Source organism: Hemicordylus capensis, chromosome 4 (assembly GCF_027244095.1).
Source record: "Hemicordylus capensis ecotype Gifberg chromosome 4, rHemCap1.1.pri, whole genome shotgun sequence".
In the NCBI taxonomy this organism is placed as follows: domain Eukaryota; kingdom Metazoa; phylum Chordata; class Lepidosauria; order Squamata; family Cordylidae; genus Hemicordylus; species Hemicordylus capensis.
The window spans coordinates 240,322,793-240,341,659 of NC_069660.1; the positions used below are offsets into that span (position 1 = coordinate 240,322,793).

The following is an 18,867-nucleotide window of genomic DNA, read 5'->3' on the forward strand; positions in this document are numbered from 1 at the left end:
CTGCTGAAATAAGAGCATCACCTTCTCTGTTAGTTTTTAGGAGGACCCCAAGGATGTACCTATTTTGCCCGGCTTTTAACTGAAATCTAATTTTTGAATTTTAATATGTTTTTATCTATTGTGATTTTTATCTGTTTTATAAATTTTAAATGTTTTCTATTTTATGTTATGTTTTATTCTGTAAACTGCTTAGAGATTTCTATATTAGCTAGAAGATAAATACAACCCCTGCTAACTGGGCAAAGAGGCACCTTTTACCATGGTGATTCTCTTTATTTAGCAGGGGGAGAGTAACTGGCCCTATCCACCCCCAGCACAGTACCTCCAGTGACTGCTGCTGGTGTCTATCTTGTGTTTCTTTTTAGAATGTGAGCCCTTTGGGGACAGGGAGCCATCTTATTTGTTTGTTATTTCTCTTTGTAAACTGCCCTGAGACATTTTTGGAAGGGCAGTATAGAAATCGAATTAATAATAATAATAATAATAATGATGATGATGATGATGATGATGATGATGATGATGATGATGATGCAGGGATGATACACTGGAACATCTGCAAAAAATATAAGCTACCTGTAGCCAAAAATTGGTGGGACCATAAAATTGAAAAAGTGGTAGAAAATGAAGATGTAAAATATTATGGGACTTCCGACTACAAACAGACAAAAATCTGCCACACAATACACCGGATATAACTGTAGTCGAGAAGAAAGAAAAACAAGTCAAAATAATCAACATAGCAATACCAGGGGATAGCAGAATAGAAGAAAAAGAAATAGAAAAAATCACCAAATACAAAGATCTACAAATTGAAATTGAAAGGCTGTGGCAGAAAAAGGCCAAAATAATCCCAGTGGTAATTGGCGCCCTGGGTGCAGTTCCAAAAGACCTTGAAGAGCACCTCAACACCATAGGGGCCACAGAAATCACCATCAGCCACTTACAAAAAGCAGCTTTACTGGGAACAGCCTATATTCTGCGACGATATCTATAACAACTGACAATAAAATTCAGCCATCCCAGGTCCTTGGGAAGCCTCGATGTCTGGATAAAACAAACCAGTCAATAACACCTGTCTGACTGTGTAAACAAGAAATAATAATAATAAGATAAATACAAACAAACAAACAAAACAATTGTGATCAACAGCTTGCCCGTGATCCTGCATCACTTTTGGCCTTGGCCGTTTTGTTTTGTTTTACATATGCTGTGCTGGTCAGTATGTGGAGCTGCCTGACCCTGACCCTTGGCCAATAACTTCCACTGCTGGTTACGATCTTCTTAGTTCTGCCAGAACATTTTTGGCGGAAATGAAATGTGACTCAGAATCTGATGGTATGCTCTAAGCACAGGAGACTATATTACTGATTGAGCATTATACAGTTTTAATAATGACAGAAAGAAGGATAAATGTTGAGAAAAGAAGACATTTTAATGGCAAGTTTCATTATGGTTTCTCTACATCTACAGCTGAAGGATTCTTTAATTAAGACTTAATCAGAGATATACTCAAAACAGCTATACAAAAGATCAAGGACACAGGAGTATCTTCCTGATAAGTGAACACAGCTCTACTGTCAAGTTATTGAAAGTAACACAAACACACCTGAAAAGTTTTTCACTTTCAAGCATAGACACTAGATGATAAAAGCTAGACAGAGATCTAGTCTCTTGAGACATCTAATTAGGTTCTGATTTCATGTGTTTCTCCTACGCAGCAACATGTATCTAATCATCAGCTCTTGTTTACACAGAAACACTATCTTCATGAATTAGTAAATCCATCTTATCCAGCCATCAGTTTATGCTAAACAGATTTGCAAGTTGTCTTGTTAATCAAGCTAGCTCAGGGGTTCCCAACCCTTTTTTAACAAGGGTGCCCCTTCTGTTGAAAAGCTGCAGCTCAAGTATCCCATAGAGATTGTATGTTTGTCTGCATATGTACACAAAAGTTTAAGAGTTACAGATATGAGACATCCAGACTATGTGACTCATGAGTACGCCCATTGAAAGTAATGGAATAAATTTACTTTCCTATTAATTTCAGTGGGGTGTACCAGTGCTAATTTTCTGAAGCCTGACAGTCAGATTGGGGAGTACACTGAGCTTCAGCACATAGTCAGCCAATCAGGAACAGAGGAGGAGGTCTTCACCCTCTTCTCTTCCTTTCTATAGTACATACATTTCTAAGAAGGCATCAACTTCAAGCTAGTGATCCTCAGCTGCGGAACAAATATGTGGCTGTAGTGTGAGGAGGCAGGAAGGCTCTAAGTACCCTGTGGGAGACCTTCAAGTACCCCAGGGCTTCTAGTACCCCCGTTGGGAACCCTTGAGCTAGCCTTTAGCAACCTTAGGTTGCCAAACATTTTAAAGAAAAACTTCTTTGAAGCAGAAAAACTCACAAACGCAGTCATCCTATTGCTTTCCACCTGAGATTAACAGAGAGTAGAGGTTTTCGTGTGCTCAGCTTCAGGCGTGTAGCTATAATTGAGTGGATGGGTTCAAAGAATCTGGGCCATCCAGCTCCTGAGGGCACCCCAGCTCCACCATATCTCCATATCTCCCTCACTCTGAAGAGTCACTGAGGAGAGGGGAGAACACGGGCCTCCTCTCCTCTAGCTACGCCTCTGCTCAGCTTATGGAATTTGCCAAAATGGCAGCCCTTTTTCAAATCCCCCTTTTCCTATGGCATCTATCTATCTGTCTATCTATCCATCTAGTCCAACTTTCCTGATGTTTCCTTGCCTTATTCTGTGATGGCCTATAACTGGAATGGTGATGAGGAAATGTGAGAAGTCAGAAATATCAGTGACTAAATGTTATTTACATCTTTCAGGAAGAGGGGGGAGGAGCTTGAGAGTTGTATCATTTTTCTTGGCAACTTTGTATCCAGAATTGGTTCCATCAAGTGCCATTTTGGAGGCCTGTTTTCCCCTTACTAATTGGCACTGCCTTATGATTGGCTTACAAACTCCTTGTTTCTTGGTTGGCTTGTTATCATACCAATTGAGTGTTGTCATGGGCAACTATGCCCCCATTGGCCTGGGGAATGGAGGAGAGAGGGGGGAGTCCAAAGGAGGAAATTGCTCTAGTTGAGCTTATGGCTATGCTTGCTGATAAGGGTGCTGCTGTGGCAGCTGTTGCTGTCTGCTTCTGCAGCGTTTTCCAAGGCAGGGTTGCAAATTGCAATGCAGAACTAGGAATGTGCATGAAATGGATTTTGAGTTTTGTTTTGAGCTAAAAACAAAACACAAACAGCCAAAATGTTTTGTTGAAACAGCAGGCAAACCAGCTGTTTTGATGAAACAAAACTCTAAACGTTTTGAGTGTTTTGGTCATGGGGAACAATGGGAAACTCAAAACACCATGGGTAGCTCCTAGGGACACCAAAGTGGGTTGGGTGGTAGGGCATGATAGGTGCTACCTACTACCAACCCACAAAAGAAATGGGCAAGCGGGCAATTTTAAACACATGTTTAACCTTTCCCTCAAACCCCAATAGGCTCCCTGTGGCTGAAACACTAGGAATGTTTTTTTTAATTTTCTGTCGAAACAACTGATTCGACAGCTGTTTCAACAAAATGTTTTGGCCATCTGCATTTTGTTCCGAGCTCAAAACAAAATGCAAAATCCGTTTTGTGGACATCCCTAGGATATATGTGCACTCCCACTAAGTTGACCAGTGCCATTCTTACAAGAAGATTTCTTCTCAACAAGATTGTGCACTGTCAAGACGCAGCAGAAGAAGACTCTAAGTGTGATCCTGTCTGGCACATCACATTGTAGTCAGCTTCAGGAAACTTTCCTTTCTACTCTTTACTTTGCATCTGAAGCAAATGAGCAGTCAGTGCAGTTGGGTGAAAATTGCTATATGCCTCTTGAGGCTGGTCCTTATCCAGCCTAAAGAGGCACATAAAAATCCAAAGCACCCTGACTTGGGCATAAACCAACTGATCTCAAATGGACATACATAAGATTGCACCATGAGAGAGTGTTCTTGACTGTACCACCAGCTGGGCAACCTCTGTCCAAAAGGCAATACACGCAGCTGCCTAAACTGGCAGGATTCCAGGGACCACGGCAGGTTATCAGGGAACTCCTCAAGGAAGAATACATTTCCCCCTCTCCCACTGCCCCAGATCCTCGGGACAAGATGGTAGTCTTCTATCCCAGTTTTCCTGATTTCAGATCCCTATATTTCACTCCATATAAGTGAATTGAATGAAAGTTAACCATCCCTTTGTTTAATGGAGAGGAAAGGGGATGCAACTGGGAAACATTTAAGGGAGGAGAAAATATCTTCCTATGCCACCAGTCCCTATTGTATTTTCAAGGAGCAAACAATTGCCTTCTTCCCTACAGCAAGATAGACAAGTCTAAAATTTTCCTCTTGAGAGTGGCACACAGCCAGAATTAAGTAGATGGAGATAACTTTATTGACTACACATCCATTACAGAGAAGTACATACTGCATACTGTATTTACCTGAATCCAATACTAGTTCCCCCCACCCCAGGTTCTTTCCTGTAAAAATGTTGGGGGTTGTAATTTTTATCCCCCAGTTAATTAGCAGAGCACTAAAGAAGCTACCCACTCTAGTTACAGAGTAGTTTGCAGAGTTTAGTTGTTGCAGCTATTTAGAGAAGACACATGGAGAGTCTTGCAGAATAAAATACTAAGTAGATTTATTGGTGAAATACACCTTTGGATAGGAAAGACCTAATCCTTAATCTAAAGAGCTACATAATTAATAGGTAGGGAGAGAGATGTTTCCATCTGCTATCTAAGAGGAAAGGAAGGGACTCTGACTCAACAGGAAATACCTGGAGAGTCCTATCAGGGGTCATAGAGTAGAGACTGGGGTTTAGGAAGACAACAACTAGGGAGACCCTTACTCACTATCTTTACTCCCAATGCCCCTAGTACTCATTAGGATAGTAGGTGCAAAAGGTTTATGCATTGGAACTCCAACAACAAAAAAATGGGGGTTCATTAAATTCAGAGTCCTCTTTCTTTTGAGTAAATACAGGTTGTTATAACATTCCCTGCCTATCTTTTAAAACTTGATTATGAAAAATAGCTTGGGAAGAGGCCATTGCTCTTAGAACAAATTCACATGAACATGCAGTGCCAGTCCTATGAGAGTTAACAAAAAAATTTGATGAGTGGCTAAAGTACTTAAGCTTGAATGCAAGAAACTCAGTCTAAATCCCTGCCTCATCATGGGTGGCTTAGAGCAAATCACTGGCCCTCAGCCCAGAATTATTGAGGCGATTCCCAGGATCACTGGGAAGTGGGCTAAGGGAGCTTAGCCTGCTTCCCTGTGATTGTGGGAACCACCGGGCTTGCAGGTGAGCCTGGTGCTCCCAGGCTCCCAAGGCGGTGCTCCCAAGGCGGCTAGCCCACCTAATTCCCCCTCCCTTTAAATGAGGTTAACGGAGCGAGCGCTCCGTTAACCTCATTTTTTTGCTCGTGTGTCACTGTGGTGCATGGCGACACATGAGTACACCCCTGACTGGGAGGCTGCAGTCAGCCTCCCGGGCTTGGGGGTCTCTCCAGGATGCCCCACACACTTGCATGGGGCATCCTGGGACGCGACCCCCAATCCCCGCAGCCCCGCCCACTCTGCGACGGAGGCAGCAGTTGTGTGGGCGGCCGATCTGGCTGCCCCAGGGCTGCTCTTTGATCATCTGCAGGGAGACCAGCCTGAGCCCGTTCTCCCCGCTGACCCGACAGAAGCTCTTCTCATGGATCGTGAGAAGAGCATCAATGTGAACCTAAAACACTGCTCTGAATCCCTTGATATAAAGATGGGGTACCAATATAATACTGAAAAAATATTTAAACAAAATGCATAAATAGTATAAATAATTAAGTCAACATGCATGGACACAGATTACAATTCACAATACCCATGGGGGGCGGGGGGTTAATCTAGGCCTGCATTGAACCGTTCACCAGTCCAATAGGTGCATAAGCAGTGAAAATAGGTATTTATCTTGACCTCAGTTTGAAATGAAATAGCCATATGCTAAATTGCTTAGGGTGCAATAGACTATTTTTAAAAAATTACATTGTGATTGCAATAATAACAACATAAGACTAGAAAGAACTTCAAAGGATATCAAGCAGGACTTTAATGTCCAGTAACAATGAAGAACAGAAGTGAACATGATATATTACACATGGATGAATATTAATTCTGATCACATTTAAAGCTCTTACAGTCTGGATCCAGAATACCATAGGGAGAGCACCTTCTCTTATATCGGGGTGGGCAAAATTGACCCTCCAGCTGCTGCTGAACTACAACTCCCATCATCCCCAGTTGTGGCTGGGAATGATGGGAGTTGTAGTTCAAAAATATCTGGAGGGCACTCCTGTCCTATATTTACATCCCCATGACTATATTTACATCCCCATGACTACATGGGAGGTCCACTGGAGATACATTGCTTTGGTTTCTGCTATGGTCTGAGATGAGGTTAACCTCTACCGCAAAGAGAGCTTTTCCAGTGGTGACCAGGACTATGGATTCCTTCCAGAGAGTAATTCATCAGGCCCACTTCACTGAGATTTGTACAAGAGAGGGTTTTTTGTTTGTTTGTTTGTTTTAAAGATTGTTCTGACAGATCATCTGAAAGGTTGGATTTTTTCTTGCAAGTTAAATATACTGCTGCTATTGTATTCTTTAAAAAATGTTTTCATTATGTTTTATGGATAATTTTTATTGTAAGTTGCTTTGAGACCCATGTGGTAAATATGAATAAATGTGGAGAAGCTACCCACAAATGGAAATATAAATAAATAGTAGGCTCAATATAACAGTTTAGATTTGCTTTTGTGGAGTTTCCATATAGAATTCTGAGGCACAATGCTATAATAAATAAACAAAAAGGAGAGCAAGTTGGGGGGGGAGAGTTGATTTGCATTTTACAGGATATAGTTATGTCTGTTTACACAGCCATATGGGACCTTATGTTTTCTTTCCCAACTTTGGTCTTTTGTTCTTGCCACCCCATCTGGGTTTCATGTCTGCCAGAGAAGATTCTTTAGTCTACGCACTGACATGTTGTTTCTGGAAATCTGTTGACTTTTTCTGCTACGGATGTTTTGCTTTCCTCCCTCATGCCAGGACTGAAATTTAAGAAGCTCCTGAGTTTGCGAAGTAGCAGTCTTTTGACATATACAGATGCTGAACAATACACTTTACTATGGCTGGAAATAACTCTGTTGTATATATAAGCATTTTGAAATCTTACACATTATAGAATTCATTAGGCCGATTGTGGGATTTTGCTACTTTAACATCTCTATTTGTTCCCTGCTAGGCATACCTATTTGGACCTATTGAGACTGGTCACTGGGAATATATCTCATTATGGTTTGAGATGAGGTTAACCTCTACCACAAAGAGCGCAATTTCAGTGGTGACCAGAACTATGGATTCTATGGAACTATGGACTTCCCTGTTTTCCAGACAGTGACCAATGTGCTGGTTCTTGCCTTTAAGGAGTATATGACTTGGCACCAGTGTTCCCTTTAACAGGGATTCCCAGATGTTGTTGACTACAACTCCCATAATTCCTAAGCAAAGGCTACTGCATCTGAGGATGCTGGGAGTTGTAGTCAACAACATCTGGGGATCCCTGTTAGAAGGAACACTGCTTGGGACCCAGGTACTACTCAGTATTAACCTATTCATGAACTGAGATAATTTTGTGGCCCTTTTCTGGGTGCCCCACCATGTGAGATGAACTGGATGAACAGGAGATGAACATGTGAGATGAACAGGAAACAGGGCCTTCTTAATTGTAACACCCCATCTGTGTGTTCTTGGGAACACTGAAACATAGGAAGCTGCCTCATACCAAGCCAGACCATTGGTCTATCTGGCTTAATATTGTCTACATTGTTTGGCATTGGCTGTCTAAGGTTACAGGCAGGAGTCTCTCCTAGCACTGGAGATGCCAGGAAGTGACCCTGGGACCTCTGCATGCTCTTCCACTGAGCTATAACTCTATCCAATAAGGAGAATATCTTACAGTGCTCACATGTAGTATCTCATCTGAATGAAAACCATGGCAGGCCTTCTTAGTGAAGGGGACAGTTGATGCTCGCCACCACAAGACCAGCTCTCCTGCCCTTGTCTTCAAAGGAGGTTTTATGCTCCAGAAAACTACATTTTAATGTTTCCCATTTATCATTAAACTAGACAAAGGTCTGTTAAAAAAGGGTGGGTGGGTGGATATAATGATGGGGATTTGGTTTTAAGTATCACCTTTCTCCCTTTCCGCTTATGTTCGTATACCTCCATCCTTCCATTCTTTATCTTTCTTTATTCCTGGAGAAGTCCACTCCTCCTCCTCTAGCCCCGCTCATCCATCCTTTCTTTTCCTTCTCCAGGTTCTCTCTCTGCTGCTCCCCTCTCTCTCCAGTGCTTCTGCTGTCTCCTTTTCCCAGCCCTATTTCTTTTACAGCTTCCTTACAATTTCCTTCTTTCCTTCCAGCGCCTCTTTCTCAGCACTTCTTCCTTGCCTGCATTCCCTTTGCCTGCCCTCCATCCCAGTGCCCTACTTTTCCATCTCACCTTCTCTTTCCCCACTCTGCTGATTAGGGTCCATCCTCATCCCTTCTCCAGGGACTTTTATGCACAGTGGGTTTTATGGTGGGTTTAGGGGGAGGCTTTACAGTGAACTTGAAGTTGTTCCAAAAACCAGACACAAATAGTGGATTTTTTTTACCCCAGTTATAAATCAGGCTACACTATAATGCACAGTAAAAAACCTGAATTGTGTGTGAACTGCTCCCCGATAACTCACAGGGACTTTGGGGTAAATCTAGCCAATATGTGAACGCACCCCCTTCATTCTAGAGGAGATGGCATTTAAAGGGCTTCAAAAGCCCTGTGTGAAAAGCTTCCAGGTGTTTTTGCTGCTGTTCAAACACAGAAACATTTGCCATGTGACCGTTCCAAGAGCTGTGGCTCCATGGAAACAATGACACTTAATTTAAGGTAATTAAAGCTAGTTGCACATCTGAAATGCTTGTTTTGTGTACGGGCATGGAATATCAACTAGTTCTGAATGTTGTAAACCATTCTGTGTCCCAACAAGCAAGGGGAAGTAGGTGTTTTAGAGTGTGAACAACCAAGCCAGAAACAGATACTTGAAAAGTATATAGCATAATATTTTAATATTGGATTGTTTTAATGCTATCTTTTGTCTTGCTGTTTTATTAATTGTTATATTGTTGAATGGTGTTTTTGTGATTGGGTTGCATCCTGGTGATATTTTATTAAAAGGAAATATGCACATTTATACCATATATAACATAAAATAAATAATGCATATATTGGTAAAGTCTCTAGTGAAAAAATGAATTTGGGCAAATATATCTGAATCACGGGTATTTTGCATTCACTAGAAGATACTCTTCATTTCCATTGCCTTAGCTTAGTTACATAAACCAACAGGAAGTCTAACAATATTAACCTGCCTTGCTACTTTGCATGCATACTAAACCTGTGATGCTGTTGAGGCAGCACATAACTGTGTCTAAACACTTGTGACAATGTTGATATATTTGTAGGATTATCATGCGCTCTTACTTCATGCATTAACAACATTATACACATTGACATTATCACTGTTCTCATGGCACTTGTTTACATGAACAGAATCTTGAATAAAATGTGGAGTAATAATGTTTCCATATTTTCAGGACTATAATCCCAACATTTCCCAAGAGAAAGAGGAATGGAGAAATCATTTCAGAACAAACCACAGAATTATCTCAGGGTGGATTTACATGGCCTTTCCCCTATAAAATGATTTTATGGTTCAATGATGGTTCAATGATGGCTATGGAAGGGTTTGACCTTCCAGAAGGGTTACATAAGTATTTATGGACTAATATAAAAAGAAAAGATCATGACATAAAATCCCATACAATTAGAAGTAGTTTATTACATGTTTGGGACAAATATAAGAACAGGATAAGTCTGGAGCTATCGCCTTTGGCATCTATCATAAACATTTCTTTTTTCATGGAGAAGAAAACTCTAGAAATTTTGCCCACTGGAGAGAGAAGGCATACAATCTGCAAAGTTTAACTACAGGAAAAACAAAAATGAAATCCATCCAGACTCTTGCTTCAGAATGGTCCAATGAACCCTCACATGGTTTCAATATCTACAAATTAATACTATAGTGCAAAAAGAAATACAAAGACAAGATGGCAAACTTAGAGACTTAACAGAATTCAAAGTATTAATTACTAAAAATACCGATTATTTACTGGGATTGATATATAAGTTGCTATTGAAATATGATTCAGAAACAGAACAGGTAAAAGACTGTATGATCAAGTGGATGCAAAATTTAAACAGAACACTTGATATGCAACAATGGGAATATCAATGGAAGGTGAACATTAAATGTACAGCAAATAGAATTTTAAGGGAAAATTAGTACAAAATGTATTTTTGATGGTATATTACTCCCACAATGATTGCAAAGATGGATAGTAATTACTGTGGAGATGGTTGGAAGTGTAAAAGCCATGTGGGGACGTTTTATCATATGTGGTGGACATGTAGCAAAGTACAACAATTCTGGGGGGAAAATTCAACGTAAGCTGCAAGAAATTTTAAACATAATTTTCCCTTATTCTCCTGAGGTTTTTTGGGTTAAACATGTCTAAATCCTATATTCCTACTAAGTATTCGGAGCTGTTTTCATATATGATTACTGCAGCCAGGATCTTATATGTGGCTAAATGGAGACAACAAATAATCCTGACGGTAGATGAGTGGTTATTAAAATTATGGGAATATGACTCTATGGCTAAGGTTACTGCTTACTTACAGAATACGTCAGATGAAACATTTATTTCTATTTGGGAGCCTTTCTTAATTTACAAACTAGAATAGATGGCTAATTAAAGTGGTATTTCTGTGTTTTGTTTGCTTTTTTACAATTCGTGGTAAGGGCGGTTTTGTGTGGGTGAGTGTTTTTTGGAAGGTGGAGAACAGAGGGCTTCTGAACCTCCCGAGAGGGGGCCAGGCTTGGTGTGGCCCAACCTGGTGACCGAAGTGTGGCCCAGCTTGGAAAGTGGCGGAGTGACTCAGGTCTCACTCAGAATGGAATGCGTCCTCGGAAGAGCCAGGCGGGAGCACAGTATGGCATGGCACACTGCTGGAGCCCATGGCCAGGCCACCAGGGCTCCTTCGTCCCTCTCTGTGTCAGGTTCCCACAGCCTGGTCTCACCTCTGAGACAGCAGTGGAGGCTGCCTACCTGCAAGGGCTCTCTTGTAATCCTGAGCGACTTCCCTTCCAAGATCCTCCTTTCTTGCCAGCAGTGCCAGAGGAAAGGTCAGAGCCAATAGTTCCACACATTGAGCAGAGTTGGCCCAGGCACCTTCGTGTGCTTAGGGCCATGAGATGCATAGGCAACTCCAGCCCCATCATCATCATCATCATCATCTTCTTCTTCTCCTCCTCCAGGATCCCACCATCAGCTCCCTCCTTGTCCACCATTACCTGCACCTGATGCTGCCCATGCAATGACCCCCCCTGCAAACAACTTGTGACCTGTATATTCGGGCATTAGAATGTTGGCATCCCTATATGTGATTCATCCTCATGTTCTGCCAACAGGTAAAGCATTGTATAAAATACTAGCTTAACCTATGCATCGCATCTGAATGCTAGTACTTGATTGCTCCCCTTACCCCCTGCCACAGCCCCCCTCACCTCAGAGATCTCTCCATCATCACCTGAGTCACACTCCTGCTTTTCCTCCTCCATCCCATTGCTTCCATCTGCCTCACCCCTCTTTGTCACTCCTCCATCCTTTTACTCCATCCCCCTCACACCTCTTGGTTGCGGCTGCAGTGTTGCTGGCACCTATTGGCCAAAGTACAGCCCCCTATCCCCAGAGATCTCACCACCCTCACCAGAGCCCCACTCCTGCTCCTCCCCACAGGAGCAGCAGGAGCAGTAGCAGTGGTTGACCAGACTCTTCCTTGCTGCCACCACGGCCGCTCATTCCCCTCAGGCCACTAACAGGCCTGGACCCATCCCTTGCCTGCCTGCCTGCCTCCCTCCGCCAATGGCCTCGGTAGCCCCAAACAGCAGCAGTGGTTGACTGGGCCCTTCCTTGCTGCCAATAGGCATAGCCATGGCCACTCATTCCCCAAAGGCCACTGACAGGCTTGGGCTCGTCCCTTCTTTATCTCTTCCCCTCCCTCCTTTCTCTCTTTCTCTCTCCTCCACTCGCTCTTCCATTCTGTCTTTCTTCCCCTCCCTTCTTTCTTCCTCTCTTTCTTCCTCTCTCTCTCCCTTCCTAAGTTAACAGAGCTTGTTGATCTTGTTTCTTCATTAATTCACACAATGGCAGCCTCCTTCTCCTGAAGGGGCTCTTTCCACCCTCACAACCCTTCTCTTCACAGACCCTTGCCCACTATCCTTTTATATAGAGAGATTCCTCTCCTCTACCATCAAGAACATCTTACGACCAGTAAGTTGCATTCCAACTGTCCTTAACCATCACAGGCTCCTCCTCCCTATCTGCATATAGAATTCCCACTGCCCAATCACCATGGTGCTTCTTTTCTCAGGCTCCTCCTCCCTCTCTGCATATGGAATCTCCACTGCCCAATCACCACAGTGCTTCTGCTCGTGAACTCTTGCGAGAGTTGCCACTCATGGGATTAGCTATGGGTACACCTTAGATAATTATATATATAGATGCTTCATTTGTCCAAGTTTCATTTTAGTCATATCTCATGCCCAGCCTTTATTTTAGTTATGCTTTAAAAGGGATTTACATAACCAATGACTGACATTCTGACTACATTTATTACTCTTGCTGCTATTGGATTGAGATGCTGGAGTTTCCTAATGTGTAGCTCCGTTTACTTTGGCAGTCCAATAGATAAGGGCTAATTATCTGAAATCTGTACAATTGATTGTAAGGGAGACATTTTATCTCATGGTGTGGGTGGCTGTATTTATTTGTGTGTGACTAAATTTACTAGAGGAAGTCCTATTGAAATTTAGTAGTCCTTTAAAGTAACTCCTGAGTGCTACTATTCAGAAAATTAGTCTTGATGTCAGTCATTGTGCTTCTGTTAGAATTTGACTATTTGCAGCTATCTGTCTCAAAATGATTCAACGGAACCTAGTGCTAGTTGCAAATAAATTCAACATGCATTCAGTTGCGAAGCTACAATGTCCAGCCAATCCAGTTTTTCAGCCTACCTGTGGTGACAAAACTGGGCATACAAGACTGAGTTTCCATGTACATCTCTACCACCACAAGGTAAATGCAACATTGGTTAAAAATAAATACTACACTGTGGTCATGTGAATTTACCCTTAGTTTGGTGAGGAGGCAATTTAATGGGTGCCAGCAGCAGAAGCGCTCTTACTCCTGGACTTCTGGGCTGAAGTCCAAGGTCTCCACATCCCCTGGGGACCCCCAAATCCTCTTTAGCCTGTCCCGAGTAGTGTGGTTGCTGTGCTGTGCTGCTGCCTGTGCTGTGCCAGGAGGCTGAGTGTGACTGTGACCTGTGCCGGATGGCCAAGCATGACCTCTGCTTTAGAGACGGGGAAGTGGGGGAAGAAATATGGGGGTTGGCAATATGTTAGTTGCATGTTGAAATGTTTCTGCTAATGCATACTTGCAGAAATATATATTTTTATACAGTATTTTTAAATTATTTGAGTTCAGTTGCTGTTTGTGCCCTCAAGAACCCATGAATTATACTGCATGTGTCTGTGTGTGTGTGTGTGTGTGTGTGTGTGTGTGTGTGTGTAGGGGGATGATGCTTAACTTGCAGCGCTGAGGGGCACGGCCTCCAAAGGCCTTTAGGTCCAGGCTCCAAAATTACCTAGGTGCACCTTTGGCCAGTTATCAGAGAAAGAGGTGGTGGTGGAAGGAGTGGACGACCAGCTTAACTTCTAAAAAGAGAGATGCTGGGCTCAACTGCCTTCTGAAACTATAGCTTGTGATCTCAGTCAGAAGCCCTGCTCTTATCTCAGATGTGTCGCTGAACATGTTGGTTAAAGGAAAGGAAAGATTGTGGTGCTGATAAAAATGCACTCTGCACATTCACACTTATTTTTTTAATTACTATGCATCTTTCAAACAGTCCTGGCAGCTGAATTTTGACTCTGTGTAAACCCTGAAATAGGAACAGTTATTGCTGGCATTATCTCAGATATTCAGTATAATTATATGTTCATATGCCCATATTATATTATAATTATAATCATATTTTTATATGATTTTATATTCTGCTTTCCTTCCAAGTTTCTCAGGGCAGTGTCCATGGGATACACTTTTTTATCTTTAGAAAAACCGTCAGGCTGGGCTGAAGGAGAAAGGGATTGGTAAAAGATCGGAACAGTTTAGCAATAGAGAAGATAGGAACCAAAATAACCTCTCCACTGTAACATAGGTGATCCCAAGAAGGGAAATAGGTTTGCATATTATTCATTTTAGAAGCCACATTTTGTCTCAGGGCAAAGTTTTCAACGGGGCTAAATGCAAGTGGCATTGCATATATGTAATACAATTACATATGCATCAACAGCAATTGTTCCTGTTCTGTGAGTGTGTGAAAATACCCCTGAGCGGCTCAAGAATGTTTCTCTCCAGAGAGACTTAGCCCCATCCCTATTTCAGCGTCTCTGGCTACCACAGCTACTGCTGGACCGAACCATAGATAGCGGGGAGATGAGGGGAAACTTAGAAACAACATCATAGCTGGCCATGGTTTCAGTCGAGATACTGTCCCAAGTGGCATTGAAATGAGCTCCAAAGAACCGTCCATCCCGTTGGGGCTCACAAAACAGAAAGTTTCGCGCCCCCAAGTCCTCGTGCACGATGGAATAACCCTATCCTCGGGGGAATGGTTTCTGCCAGCCCCTCTCCGCTTTCTAGGGACGGAAGGCTCACTTGCTGCAGAGGGCGGCAGAGATAAGGGCGGGTGACAAAAAGGGGGCTGGGAGTAGGGGGAGAGAAAGAAAGGGGAGGGGGAAGAGGGAGAGGTCGGCAGTTCCTTGGTGTCGCGTGGGAAGCAGCAAAAAGGGTGCGGGAGAGTTTCCCCTCAGAGACAGAAGCAAGCTTCCCGCTTTTCCACCTGTGGAGGTGCCGCTGTCGCTGCTGCTGCTGCTGTGCAAAAGCCCCGGGGACATGGGCTGCTGCTGCTGCTGCTCCACCTCCTGGCCACGGGTGCTCCCGGCTTTGCTGCTCTTCGCTGTGGCGGAATGCCAGCTTCGAGGTGAGAATGCAGCCCTGCTTCAGCCCAGCTCGGAGCAGGGCTTCACCCGCGCCCCGGACCTGCTCTGCGCCCTCGCACATGTGCCAAGAGACGCCTTCGCGCACATGTGCCAAGGGGCTCCCTCCGCTCTTCTCCAGCTGGAGAAAGGCAGAGCTAGAGTGTGTGCAAGCGAGCGAGCGGGCGGGCGGGCGGGAGGCTGCGACACCCAGGCACCCTCCCTCCCTCCCGCCCGCTGCGTGGTCTCTCGGCTCGCTTGAGAAAGGAAGCGTTCCCGGTGCCTTGTTCCTGAGCAGAGCCAGGCAAGGTGTGGTCAGCCTCTGCTGCTGGCTCCTGGGAATGCAGCCTCCTCGGGCGATGGGGTATAAGTTTCGGGGGGTTGGGGCGGGTTGAGCGTGAGGAGTGAGCGGCTTCTGTTTCGGGAATCGCCTTAAATGCCAGCCACCAACATACAAAATGAAATACGTGCATGTTTGGTCACCACGTGTTAGAAGGCAGCATCTGATTTTGACTGGAAGAAAGTACCAATCGTCCCATCGCGCAGGCTAATCGAGAGATACTGTACATACTAAGCGGATGACTTGCTGCTTTGTTATGCCCTTTCTTTGGGGGTTCAGTTCAGTCAAGGTCGAGAAACGTTCTCTGATTTACCCCCGACTATCGCCTTGATCTCTCTTCCTCTTGGCCTCTCCTCCTCATCCTTCCTCCTGACCCAGCCACCCACCCACATGGCTTTTCAGTTTCTCTCGTCTCCTCCTCTTCTTACCGGATTCTCTGTAATTTACAGCCTCCGCTCCCCCCCCCCATCTTTTCCTCCCCTGCCTGTTCTTTCATCTCCTCTGCTGGCAGTGAAGGGGACTCTGCTGCCTTTGCTGTTGAGGATGAAGGGGCCGCCCACTTGCTTTGTGGGAGCTGAAACTTTGGTGGGGGGGCGGTCGGGGGGAATGCTTTGAAGTGAGGAGGAAAATCAGCCGGCTTGAGGCTGTCTTACAGATTCGTGTGTGACTCTTTCCTCGTTGTACTCCAGTCATGTGATAACTTGATTGCGATTTTTTAAAAAAGTTTTTAAAATCAGTTTGACGCTGTTGTCCTTTTTCCTTATTGACATGTGATTATTGCTTCGGGAATGAATGGGAAGCAAACGCTTTTCACAAGGCTGTCTCATTGTCCCTAACAAGGGCAAACAGCCAAACTGACAGTCCTGTCCCCTCCTCCCTCCACAACTATTCCGCCCCCCTTTCATTCAGGGTGGGCTGAGTCAGGCATGCAGAACTGCTTGGGACCCGGGTCTGGAGGGTGCTGGCTCTTCCTCCGACCCCGAAGTCCTTATTTCTCGATGTTTGGCTACAGGCAAACATCGATGTTTCGGGATTGGATTGGATCTAGTGCTCTTGCACAGGCTGCAAAAGGGCCACTGCATCCCAGACTAATGATGCATGTGAACTATGGCATCCCAGGGGAAGAATGCAGTTCATCAAACTGCTTTTGTATGGCACTGAAGGAAGTGTGTAGCCAGCCATTCAGAGAAGTTGATGCTTTATTATCGGGCTGCTGAGTGGGGGAAACAAATCCCGGGCAGCATTTTGTATTAAGGATGGATTTTACAAAGTGTATATGCAAGATAATTCAATCTGACAGGTTTTCTGACATATATGGAAGCAATAATGTTGGAAATGTCCCATGTGTTTCTGCCTAGATCAGTGTTGCACAACTTTGGCCCTCCTGCAGCGCAGCAGACTACAACTCCCATAATCCCTGGCTATTGATCACTTTCACTGGAGATGATGGGAGTTGTAGTCCAACAGCTGCAAGAGGGCCATGGTTGTGCAGCCCTGGAAGTTTTTCACACCTGGCTTTTAGTTTGCATCTCCTCCAGAATGGAGATGTGCATTCACAAATCAGTCAAATTTACCCCGAAGCCCCTGTGAGTGATCAGGGAGCACTTCACACACAATTTGGATTTTTCATTGCATGTTAGAGTGTAGCCTGATTTGTATCCAGGGTTTAAAAATCCACTTTTTGCATCAGTTTTTTGGGGGGCAACTTCAAACTTGCTGTAAAGCCTTGCCTGCTGTCTGGGAAAGCTCCAGGTCTGGATAAATATTACTCATCTGCTAAGAGTTTATTGTTGGAGAATGTAATGCAAATGTGAACATTTCTTTATTGAAGGTTCAGTTTCAAGTAAACATTTGACCCAGCTAAAATAGCCTGTCAACAATCTTGAATCCGCTGAATTATTAATTTAACATCTAATGATTTTATTAGAGACAGTATTGGATTATATTGCTAAACAGGAAATGAGTTAAACAGTACCTTAAAGGGAAGGTATGATCATGCATCAGGCGATTTATCTAATCTGGGAACTGCTTTTGCCTCACCCACTGCTATCTTTTTAATGACTAGAACAAGCTATTTATTGATCTAGTAAACAAATCAGAGGAACAAACACTTTATTGACCTCTAAATAATCTCTAGATAAATTCTTAAGTGTTTACAGTCTGTGATCTGGATGACTCAGTGCCTCTTGGAACAGCTTCAGACATTACAAAATTTTGGGTGAATAGGATGTGCAAGTCATACTTGCTGTTCTTGTAATATCTTCCCAATGGGAATAATAAAAATCCCATGCTTTTAGCTGAAAAGGACTTAAGGTCTTCTAGTCCATGGTTTCTCAACCACCGGTCCGCGGACCGGTGCCGGTCCGTGACGAGTTGAGTACCGGTCCGAGCCTTGGGTAGTTAACACCCCGCTCCCCGCTGCAAACCTCCATGTTGTGAAGAAAAATATTCTTCAAATAGCAGCTGCTGCGTGGCCAAGGGAATGGCTGTGGGGTTGTGTGAGCCAGTAGTCCTTCCACACACCCCCCCAGCGGCAGCTGCGGTGGTGGATACCAGAGTGATGCCGTGGCTTGCCGTCTGGCCCGGAGTCGCTTTCCAAATGCCAGGCGCGCCTTGCAGTTAACTGCGCAGGCGCGCCTTGCAGTTGGGAAGCGATGCCGGGCCAGATGACAGGCCATGGCGTTGCTCTGGTATCCGCCGCCACAGCTGCTGCCGGGTGTGTGTGTGGAAGGACTACTGGCTCACACCCTCCGACAGCCATTCCCTCGGCCGCGCGGCGGCTGCTATTTGAAGAATACTTTTCTTCACAACATGGAGGTTCGGGGCAGGGGGTGGGGTGTTAACTGCACTCAACTCATGTTGAAGGACTGCACTTTGCTCCACTATGAAGGTGGCAGGCTCCAAGAAGAATCACTGCAAGTTCTCTGTTGATACAAGTACTTCTCCCCTGTTCTTGTCTCATTGATATAATATGAATCAAGTTATTTGTGGGTGACTAACTGTTCCTTTAGTTTTGCTTGACTTAAACCTGACTTATCTGTATTGTATTAAGCCTCCTCTGTGAGTAAGATGTTTATTTGATTATCCCATTATTTGATATCACAGTGGAAATCTTCAAGTCTTTATTTCCATAAGTTGCTACAAATGCTGGCTTAAATGAATGTTGTCCTCACTATCCTGCTCAGATAGACTGTCATTTCCACAAACCCTAAGCACCATCAGTCATGATTTGTCCTGGAG

The 18,867-nt window shown here is 43.9% G+C and overlaps 1 protein-coding gene across 3 annotated transcripts in view; it reads left to right on the forward strand.

The window, feature by feature from the left end:
- LAMA1 (laminin subunit alpha 1) overlaps positions 1–18,867 on the forward strand; it is a 197,645-nt gene that overhangs the window by 20,886 nt on the left and 157,892 nt on the right. For 2 of the 3 annotated variants that reach the window (XM_053250000.1, XM_053250002.1), the window contains exon 1: positions 15,052–15,292. The exons of the other annotated variant lie outside the window; for it this stretch is intronic. In XM_053250000.1, coding sequence (XP_053105975.1) covers positions 15,205–15,292 — 88 coding nt within the window. In that variant the 5' untranslated portion in view covers positions 15,052–15,204. Of the gene's footprint in view, positions 1–15,051; positions 15,293–18,867 lie in introns of those variants that run through there. 3 annotated transcript variants of the gene reach the window in all.